Source organism: Mustelus asterias, chromosome X, assembly GCF_964213995.1.
Source record: "Mustelus asterias chromosome X, sMusAst1.hap1.1, whole genome shotgun sequence".
In the NCBI taxonomy this organism is placed as follows: domain Eukaryota; kingdom Metazoa; phylum Chordata; class Chondrichthyes; order Carcharhiniformes; family Triakidae; genus Mustelus; species Mustelus asterias.
In genome coordinates, this window is record NC_135834.1 from 1021347 (window position 1) to 1032693 (window position 11347).

The 11347-nt window shown below is 45.9% G+C and overlaps 1 protein-coding gene across 1 annotated transcript; it reads left to right on the forward strand.

Moving 5' to 3' along the window:
- The first annotated feature begins 1296 nt into the window (after positions 1-1296).
- LOC144481935 (interleukin-23 subunit alpha-like) lies at positions 1297-10689 on the forward strand. The gene is made up of 4 exons (XM_078201104.1): positions 1297-1449; positions 6881-6982; positions 8833-8985; positions 10474-10689. The coding sequence occupies exons 1-4, from the start codon at positions 1297-1299 to the stop codon at positions 10687-10689; spliced, it is 624 nt and encodes a 207-aa protein (XP_078057230.1).
- The last annotated feature ends 658 nt before the right edge of the window (positions 10690-11347 follow it).

Consider the following 11347-nt stretch of genomic DNA (forward strand, 5'->3'; position numbering starts at 1 on the left):
ATTAGAGTCTGGCTATGTAATGTTGGTAAGCTATCTAAATTAGTCTCAAACAAAAGCAAAATACTGTGGATGCTGGAGATCTGATATAAAATAGAAAGTGCTAGAAAATCTCAGCAGGTCTGGTAGCATCTGTTGAGAGAGAAACAGAGTTAATGTTTCAAATGCCATCATCAGCCGTGGCAGGATTTGAACCCCGGTCCCCAGAACATTAGCTGAGTTTCTGGATTAATAGTCTACCGATAATACCGTTAGGCCATTGCCTCCCTCTACCTTATATTAAGCTGATCTTTCTCCACACCCTAGCTATAACTGTAACACTATATTTTGCACCCTCTCCTTTCCTTCTCCACTATGTACTCTATGAACTCCTCAATGTACGGTATGCTTTGTCTGTACAGTGCACAAGAAACAATACTTTTCACTGTATACCAATTCATGTGACAATAATAAATCAAATCAAAGTATACCACACTCCAGTCTAAAAATTAATCATTCATCCGTATTGTTTTCTGCGATCCAGCTAATATTTGTATCCATGCTTATTCCACAATTATTCCATGGGATTCAACTTTGCTGACAAGTGTGTTATGAAGCATTATATCAAACACCTTGTCGAAGTCCATGGCCGGAATTCTCCAGCCGCTCATGCCAGCAGGATTCTCTGGTCCCACTGGCAGCGCATCCCGCCCACGGGGTTTCCCGCTGGTGTGGGGTGATGTCAATGGGAATTCCCATTGAGAGCGGCGGGACCAGAGAATCCTGCCGCGAGCAAACCGCGCCACCTCCTGCTGGCGGGAAACGCGCGGCTGGGAGGCCGGAGAATCTCGCCCCATATGTCCCTCATCAACCCTCTCTGTTGCTTCATCCAAAAGCTCAATCAAATGAGTTAAACAGACTTGTTCTTAACATATCTGTGCTGGATCTTTCTAATTAATCCATATTTGTCCAAGTGACTTGTTAAATCTGTCCTGGATTATGGTTTTTTAATTTTTTTCCCACCACTGAAGTTAAACTGTTTGGACCCGATGATACCCGAGTGGGAACTTTTATTTGTATTTGAAAAGCGAGCCCTGTGTGGAGTATTCAGGTGGGCGGTGGACATTGGAAAGGTAATCGGGTCGAGGTATTTTATTTGCATAGAATCACGCTCTTCCTCTAGCTTTGGTCTTAAGTGGGAAATCCCGCTGTAATACCGAGTCCTATATAAAGGAAAGGCATGTTGTGCCTTGGAGTCGGTTGTGCTTGACAATCTGCTGTGGCTCATTGTTGAACGGTGTGTAACATTCTCAGTGAGCGATGAAGAGATCCGGCGAATTACTGGCGCTCATCTTGCTGCTCAACGTGGCCAGGATCATGGGCTCAGTCCCGGATCACCTATCAAGTTGGACATCGTGTCGAATTCTTTCCAGGAATCTCACTTCCAAGACTTTTAACTACACACATAGACCGGTGAGTTACTGCAAAGTTTATTATTTAAGAAGCTCTCCTCCAATATATTTGAAGTTGTATCAACAAACAATTATAACAAACCAAAGGGGAAATAATTTTCAATTTCACATTGGGTAGCTCCAAGTAAAATATTTACATTATAATAATTAAATTTTATAAAACTGTTATAAAAAGTCTACACTGTATTTTAAATCGTTGAATTGTTTGGGACAGAATAAATTTATAAAAGCGATTAAATCTTAGGAATAATTGATTCAGTACAATTTATCTCTACTTTATGTGCAGTGATTTATTCTTAGAGTAAATATTAACGAAGTAAATCTCACATGAGAGATTCCCGGTTGAAATGTTTTGAAAATAGATCAAACTAACATCAAAATAAAAGCAGATCGGAATTGTCTGTTTCAAGAAAATGAGAAACATCAGAGGCAGAGACTCTCATTCTTTTTTTAAAAATTGATATGTGCGAGGGAGCCGATAGTTGTTCATCAGAGACACTGTGATCATCTACACCTTTACCCAGCACGAGGGAAGGAAATTCGAACTTGAATATTGCTGAAAAGAGACATAACGCCGAAGCTGCTCGTCTTGCACTTCTCAGGACAAGCCAAGAAAGGCAAATTTCAAACCACCTTAATCAGCACCCTTTTGTCCTGTAATATTAATTGTCGGGACGGTATCAATTTTGACATTCTTGCCATTGCCCCGATGAATGCAGGACCAAAACCTTCGGCAACATTCTTATAATAAATATCCAATAAACACTATTATTAATGGGAGGGTTAGGGAAAACATCTTCCTCCAATGTTTGTTATGAAATAAGCTGTTTCTTATGTAGGTGGTAACTGTACCATTAAAAACAATATATTTTCGGAAATAATTTCCAGCAAACACAGGCCCTAACTAACTGTATTTGTATCCAGTTTCAGCTATTATGTTAAGAACAGAATGCGCAATATAATAATTTATATATGAACCCTACAGATTGATATGAAATGACAGATTAGAAAATAAATATTAAATACTGAGGCAAACAGCTTCAAATTTTAATTCTTAAATCTTCAAATGATGAGACCCATGGAGAAGTATGACAATGGTGTAGTAGAGTCCAAGACACAGCAGGTTCCCTCGCCAGCCTGTGTTGAGTTAGCTGGTGTCAGATATGCTACTCACTTCCAGTCATTATGAGGAGGACTCAGGTACTCCTGTACATCAGCTATCAACAGAGCTCAGCCAAACATTTTAAATTAAAGGTCATTAGTCCTTTTAAAGTCCCTTTAAAAACATGCATCGGTGTGATCTTACCAGCTCGCCAGCCTGTCCATCAGCGTGGCGAGCCGGAAACATAGGGCCCGATTTTACCAAAACTTTGCGCCCGTTATTGGGCACGAAATGGCGGTAAAGTTGGGCGTCGGGCCCATGCCGCGATCCACACCCGATTCCTAGCGGATCGTGCCTTTACCAATGGCCGATTCGGGCGCCGTTCCGGTGCACGCCCAAATTGGCTGACGCGACGATTTAATGCATTTGCATGCATTTAAATCGACTTAATGAAGCGCGCGCCCAACTTTACCATCAATTCCCCCTTTACCAGCGTTCGGCCCAATTCACGTCCGCGCCTTTACCGACCTGATAAATAAAAGTCCAACTTGTACTTTTATTCGGCGGGGGAATCACCGAGGCCCACTCTTTGCGGACACCCCCTCTAACCACCCCGGCGGACCACCCCACCCCCCCCCACCCAGGATCGGACCCCTCTGGGAGGCAGGCCCCCCCCCCCCTGGGATCGGACCCCTCTGGGAGGCAGGTACACCCCTAACCTACCTCGATCATGGTCTCCCTCCACCATCCTTCCCGTTCACCTTCAGTCCTTCGACAGCCTGCAGCACGTTCCTGGACACTGACTTCGAGCCACGGCTGAAGTGACCGGGCTTCACAAGGGTCCGCTGGCGTCTGCCGGAGGAGGGGGCGGGGCGGGCCCAGTTGCAACTCTGGTGGGTGGGGGGGGGGGGGATGAGGAGAGGGGGGGGGGGGGATGAGGAGAGGGGGGAGGGGGGGATGAGGAGAGGGGGCGGGCCCACATCGTCCTCTTGGGGGGGGGGGGGGGGGGTGGGAGGGGAGGGGATGTGACGTATCATCCCCTGGGGGGCGGAGGAGAGGGGGTGTGATGTCTCATCCCCTGGGGGTCGGTGGGGGGGGAGGGGGGGATGTGACGGATCATTCACTGGGACACTACCAGCCACAGCCATCTCTCCCGCTCTCTCGCACCTGCAGGGAAGAGGAATCTGTGGCTGGTAGTGTACCAGTGATGGTGCCAGGAGGGATCGGCCGCACACACGCAGTGGAACCCCCCTGGCCAGAGGATGAGACGTCACATCCCCTCTCCCCCCCCCCCCCCGCCCCCCAGGGAATGAGACATCACACCCCCTCTCCCCCCCACCTCCCCCCCAGGGAATGAGACGTCACACCCCCTCTCCCCAGGGAATGAGACGTCACGCCCCCTCTCCACCCCCACCCCCCCAGGGATGATCCGTCACACCCCCTCTCCCCCCCCCCAGGGAATGATAAGTTGCACCCCCTCTCCCCCTCCCAGGAATGAGACGTCACACCCTCTCCCCTCCCACCCCCCCAGGGGATGATAAGTCACACCCCCTCCTTTCCTCCCACCCCCCCCTCCCCCCGCCCCCGACCAGAGGATGAACGGCAGAGAGGCTCTCTCCTCGCTCTGCTTTTTTTTCCGCACCCGGGCGCGTTCTGTCAGATTCTTTCCGAACTGCGCATGCGCGTACGGGCACGCTGGAGCGCGGCCTCCGGACTCGGATCTATTTGACGCCCGCACCCGGCACTCAGTCTCTAAATGGTAAAATCGGGCCCATAGTGTGAGAGGCTAAAAGTCTGATACGCGCCCCATTTTACTGGCAAGACGACTTTAAGCTCATTAGCGTAAGATTACCTGCATCTCCATGTCATTAGTGAGTCCAGCTTCCCCCCCTCCCGGATGCTTCCCATCTCGTGGGCGATATGTCACACTGGCGAGAATCACTACTGGAGTGGGAATGGAGGGATACAAAAGAATGGTCTAGTTTGGACCAGGGAGTGGCACGGGCTTGGAGGGCCGAAGGGCCTGTTCCTGTGCTGTATTGTTCTTTGTTCTTTGGTCTCCACCAGCGGGAGACCAGGCACCATGGCCACGTGAGGGTGGGGAAGGGAATAGGAGGCCATTTAACCCTCCAGGTGATCAGGAGCTTGGCAGCACCCACATGACACCGTCGCAGTGCCACCTGACACCTTGGCATTGCCAATTGGGCATTGTAAGTGTGCCAGGGCAGTGCCAATGGGGTGGGGCCTAAGTGGGGGTGGGGATATGACAGATGTGCTATGCACCATGACAGGGGGCCTATGCACAATGATGGGGAGGGGGGTGCGGGGGCTATGCAGGTACGGGCTCATGCGGGGGTGGGTCGCGGAGGGGATCATGATGGGGGGGGCATGTCGGGGGTCAGCCAGAGAACTCAGCGGGAGGGTCCTGATGCCCTGATGCCAGCAACCCGTGTCGGTTTGGGGGCGGGGAGGTAACAATGCCACCAATGGGGGGGGAGAAGGAGTCTGATGTCTGGGTGGGGGGGATAGGAGGTCTCCCGGTTCACCAGCCGATAGGGGCGCACTGCGAAACGGCGCTCTGAATCTGGCTTCATCTGCATATTTAGGTTCCAACCCATTGTATTGGCACAAAACTGCTCGCTGTCAAAAAAATTGACAAGAGTGCTGGAGGATTGCCGTGCCGAGCTTGCCGTAAACACCGGCATGGAGGACTCCTGTTTTCTCGCCGTTATGACACTTAGAAACATTTTGGGAAAATTCTGCCCGTGGCTTAGAATTCACGCATCCCCACATGCCATCACACTGTTAAGAACAATGGATGAGTAAATTCCCAATATATGGAAACTTTCAGTGTGGGGAGGGGAAATTGTATATTTCTTAGCTAGTTATGGGAGTTAGCAGATTAGGTAGCATCTATGGAGAAAAAAAGTTAACATATCAAGTCGATGGCATTTCATCATTGCTGATGCTGCATGATCTAAGTATTTCCAGCCTTTTGTTTGTATTTCCTTTCACTCATGCACCTTGACTCACCTTAAGATTAATGATAAATGGAATTTAGAGTCGTGATCTGCAGGATTTAAAGTCGTCTCATCACCTAACTTTTTTTATTCTTTCTAATTGCCCTTGAGAAGGTGGTGGTGAGTTGCTTCGTTGCTGATCACTATTCTGTTTTCTGACTTTGTTCCTGTCCCTCTTATTCCATTTATGCCCATTTGGTGACGATGTATCGTTCTACTGGTAAAAGGCACCTCTGCAACTCATTATAGATTTTGGTTAGATAGATACATTCGACACAGCAGCTGTCCTGTCCCACACACCTCCCAAGTTTGGATGGTTGTGGTCAACAATTTATATTGGGGCTGTGCAAACTACTATTACAAGTGCACAGTTTTAGTAGTTTAAGATCCAATTCCATTCTGTCCCCCCGAGCTCTGTGATCTCCCAAGCAGCTGTTCGAGTCCGTTGTCCGCAAATTCTCCAGCAGACGAAAGAATAAATCGTGGCTCGAGGTGCTTGACCGCTAATAGGCTGCATGTTCTAGTGGAGCGTGAGCTTAAACTTCTATGGCCATGTCAGGCGATGAATCTGACATAACGCAGTCGAACTACCAGCCGTAAATACAGAGGTCAGAAATTCACAGAGGTAGTAAAATTTTTTTTTAAAAAACTTTTCAATTTCACAATTCAATTGTGAAAAGCTTATTGCCCCCAGAAGCAAACTGCTGAACTTGTTATCATCCAGGAGAATGTAGACACAAAGTAAATTAGAGTTCGTACAGAAGGTGCAGATAAATCGCTAGGGTAGAATCTGTTGCATCAAAATATATTTACACACAGGAAATAAATGATATATGTATGTAAATATATGGCTTTTGAATTTCACCTCATATTCTATTAGCCTCTGGCAAAATTATTACACGGATGTAGACCAGCAAAGAATTTAAACCCTTGATGTGCCATGACTGATAAAGTGGGACCCGTTCCTCGACTTCCAGCCATCGTCTGATTTCTCAACCGGCTTTGCACAGCAAAGTTCCAGGTTCAATATAATATACTGAGTTCTGCTGGGATGGTGTTAGGCGGATGCTCCAATTGGGCTCGGGAAAAATCGTGGAGGCTGCGTACAGTGCTTCCTATTATTATTGAAGCAAATTAGCTTTGGAATTGTGGACAGATTTAATGGCAATGAGTAACGAGAGCATCAGGACAGTGAAGCATTGCATAAAATGTCTATTAATGGCAAATAGTGAAGTTAAAATAATATGACAATGTGCAATTAATGATACATTAAAGCTATTAATATGATCACACCATAATTTTCTCAACAGGAGCACTGCCCGAGTTCTCTTAAACTGAATGACAGTGAGGATATCCCACGCATAGAAGTCAATGACAACTGTGACCCAATCACACTCAGGACCGTTCCAGAGGTAAGCATTAGCTGGCAATGTACAACAGTGTAGTAGTTATGCTGCTGGACTAACAATCCATCAGAATGTGCCATAAAATCCACTGTCGCAGTTTGAGAACCTGATAAAAGCAATATGAAGCTTGTCGTTAAAACCCAACTGGTTCACTAATGTGCTTTAAGGAAGGAAACCTGCCGTCTTTACCAGGCCCACACCAATGTGGTTGACTTGTAACTGTTCTCTAAAGTAGCCAAGCACGTCTCTCAGTTGTACGAGGGTAATTAGCGGTCGACATAAATGCCAAATTTGCCAGAAGCCAGATAATTTATTTAAAAACCACTGCATACTGGGTGATGATGAGATATTCCTGCTTGTTTGTTGGTTAGTCCCATTGTTTCACTTTCCGATTTAACTGCACTTTATCCCTTGATTTAAAAACACAGTAATTTTACTTTCTTGCAAGTATTTAATTTGTATCCCCAAATTAACCTTCACAACGGTTGGCATTTCTCCACCTCCTGAGTATAGCTAAGCCCACAGAGCTTGTGGAGACGCCGAATGCTGTTTCTTGACTGACACAACAGAAGGAAAGGATTCTATTTCAACCTGGCATGATATCATAACCCTCTCCTTCCTTTCTCCAATGCTCTAACCCCTCTTCCTTTGTTGTGCAAACTTCTCACTGTGAAACTCAATACTGAACTTTAAGCCTTTGAGTGATATTCCTCTAATTTGGTGACCGTTGCTATTTCTTGGTCTAGTCTCACATGTGGGGAGCTCTGTGTGGAGATTGAGTTTAATGTGCAAGGGAGAAAAATTGACATGGCCAGCTCTGCCCCAGCAGAAATGACTACAGCTACTTGTAATGAACCATACAAACTAAGATTCCCAGCTTCTATCCCAGGTCTAATTTCCCCCTCAAACAGTTTAGATAGCCACTTTGTTGCATCAAACTGCTATCATCAGTTCAAGGAGAAGGCCCACAATCACCTTCTCAGGATGACTAGGGATGAGCTATAAATCCTAACATGCCCACGTTGCGAGAACATTTTTAAAATCTCAGCCAGGATAGTGTCAGGGGTGCTGCAATTTGTCTCAGTGCAATTGGGCTACGAAGATAAATCTGAGATGAAAACAGAAAATGCTGGAAAAACTCAGCAGGTCTGGCAGCATCTGTGTTGAGAGAGAAAATATAGTTAATGTTTCAAGTCTGCATGCCCCTTCCTCAGAGATGGAGAGATAGAAATGTGATGGATTTTATACTGTGGAAGTGGTGTGGAGCAAAATAGAAGGTCAGGGATAGGTGGGAACTCAGGGGAGATTTGATAAACAAGGCAAAAGGAGTGTTAGTGATAGTGTTGAAGACTAAATAAGGTGTTAATAGTGGCCTAAAGGTCAGATGGCAGAATGTGTTCATAGCAGAAAGATGGTCAGTGCTCTCTGCAACAAATTACATGCTGGTTCCGTGGGGGGAGGGTTTGGGAGGAAGGAAAAAGAGAAAAACATCTCATCTTGGCTTCACATGGCTATGGTGCTGTTGACAGTCAAATTGTCTGCCAATATTCACTGCCTCGCCTCGCACACATACTGTGGCCACTTGGGTGAGTTATCAGCAAGTTTGTGATGCCCGCGAAATTGAACCCAAATATGATTAAGACTATTAAGGAGAAAAGATCCTTACAGCTTCATGAAGGTCTGGGCCATTCATCCGTGTCATCCTACGCCGACCTATCAGAGGAATGCCAGTTATGAATAGGTCCACGGACTGTGGATAGTTGGGACTTGATTAGGAATGTACAGTATCAATGAGACAAGTATACAACACAAACAGTGGTATCACTTGAAGTATCTTTACCCTTTGACTCTTTTAGACGTGCCTTAAGAAGATTAAGGAAGGTCTTTCCTATTACCACAATCAGTTCAGACAACTGGGAAACGTGATAGAGTCGAAGCACAACAGTGACATTCGGAAATTTTCACAAAATCTTTCAAAAATCATCCTGGATCTCCTCCAGTCAATCAAGGTAATATTAATTTCTATAAATTGGGAGGTTGGAGATGAAGCAATAATTCACAAGGCTGGAGGACAATGTTCCTGCTAAACTGTCCAGGTGCGTGGCCACCAAGCAGCCTGCAGAGTACCGCACAGGCCCTGCACTGTGACATTTCATGATGAGAGGTCACAGACACCAGGTTATAATCCAACAGGTTTAGTTGAAATCACAAGCTTTCAGAGCGTTGCTCCTTTGTCAGGTGAAGTCAGTCACCTGACGAAGGAGCAGCGCTCCGAAAGCTTGTGATTTCAAATAAACCTGTCGGACTATAACCTGGTGTGTGTGACCTCTCATCTCGTCCATCCCAGTCCAACACCGGCATTTCCACATCATGACATTTCATGTGTGTGCAAAGTTTAAAGGGACCATGCACTGAAAAATAAACCTGCCGCCCACGACAACATATTAAAGGAAATATTGCTGGAGGATTCAGGGTTTTTGTTAGAGGTGGGAAGTGATGATGGCAGGCTTGAAAGGGATGAGGAACAGTAGCTTAAGGGAGGGAACTGTTGGATATTGGGAGTTATAGGTTAGACATCTTGTTAAATACGAATAATCAAACTTCTTTTTTATCTTAGAGCTTTCAAAGGTTTTCTAATATAAACAGATTGACTTTGAAATGCTGTGAAAAGAAAGTATAACTTGCCTTCTGCTTTTAGTGGCTGATTGTTCTGTATGAAAACCGCTTATGCAAGAAAATAAGTGACAGCAAGGAAGTCAGCAATGTAATAAACCTAATAATCCATTAACTATTGCATAGAAAGATAATAGTTAATAAAGCCTACTTATTCAAAAAGATTAAGAACAGTTGAGTCAGGAAGTCTGACTCAAGAGAAGTAGTTTGGGGTAGACAAACAGAACTATTCACATGAATAGGCTCAAAGGATTTGGGAATGGATACATCATGCACACTTGTCTGTGACATGTAGCTTCAATGTAGGTAAAATGTGGTGTATAAGGAAACCTGGTTTTCCACCAGGAGATCTTTGGAGAGATTGAAAGATACAGAAACTGAAAGCCATATTCTTATGTCTAGTTAAGACTCTCACTCAAGTTTGACATCAATAGATTCTGTTCCATATACTCCATAACCAAGTGCCTCATACTTACTCAAAATGTGTGGCTGTGAACCAGAGGAGGAGGGAGGTTGAATGCTAAAAGAAACCATTTCAATGTCAATGCTTTTGAAACATTTTTAGACTGTGACCTCCATGCACTGCCCAAATAGAGAACTCTTTAATCTGACAACGAGGAGATACTTCATCCCTTCAACCGGGTCTGCATTTAAGCCCAGATCCCCGAAGTGCAGCAGGATTAGATGCAAGCCTTTCACTATCTAGCTGGTGAACTCATTAATGACATTTACTGTGTGATATAATTATGTAAGATCTCACATTGACTGTGCTACATGTACAATTTTTGCTGTCTTGTCAATACTCTGTACTTTTTATATTTTAGAGCTCAGACAGCATCACAGATGACAGAACCGCAAACAATGTGGCTGCAGACAACAGGCCCATAAAGAAAAACAAGATCATAGATTGGACGCTGAATTGTACATTGTTTAGAACTCTTGAGAGATTTCAATCCTTCTCATCTCTGGTCGCCCGTGTCTTTGGACATCCTTCAGGAAACCCTTCGGAGCACCAAAACACAGGGAATTGTGAGGTATAATTCAGGGGGCTGCCTGGCAAGGAACAAAGCACAATCCAGAAAACGGTTGTACTTAATTATCTTTGGAAAGACAATGTCCAGTTTGTGTAGAACACTGTGGTCCACTTCACAACAAAATGCTTTAAAATGCAGCCAACTGGATCAACCCACACCCCCCACCTTGCAGAGTTCCCCCTTCCCTCCCCCCCCCATGGAGCGCCCTCCCACCTCCCCCGTCATGGCTCCACCCCCCCCCCCATCAGGTCCTGACCCCTTGGCACTGTCCAAGTGAGCACTGCCCACCCGGGCGGGGAGGCTTCAATGGGCTCTATTCCCACCAGCGAAGCCATCACATCTGGTCTCCGTTGGTGAGGACTACACGTGATCCTATCCAGTGAGCACCTCGACTGGTGAGCAGGTAAGGACAAGTGAGCCTGGGTAATAATGTCCAGAACTCACTAATGACATGGTAATCATGTGATGAATATTAAAATTGGCTTTGCACCCTTTCCGAGCGCGAAGCCGATTTCGCCGGCAAAACGGGGCTAGTAAGATCACGAGAGGTGAAAAACCAGGCCCGAACCTGATTTTTCACCTCTTGCCCAATTTTACTGGCTCACCTCGCCAATCGATTGGCAGGACAAACTGGTAAGATCGCACTCTAAGTGTCATAAAAACC

Excerpts from the sequence above, each read along its gene's own strand:
- LOC144481935 (XM_078201104.1), top strand. The coding sequence starts at position 1,297 with ATGAAGAGATCCGGCGAATTACTGGCGCTCATCTTGCTGCTCAACGTG. Across the intron at positions 6,983-8,832 it reads CACTCAGGACCGTTCCAGAG|ACGTGCCTTAAGAAGATTAA; the intron begins GTAAGCATTAGC and ends TGACTCTTTTAG. Across the intron at positions 8,986-10,473 it reads ATCTCCTCCAGTCAATCAAG|AGCTCAGACAGCATCACAGA; the intron begins GTAATATTAATT and ends TTTATATTTTAG.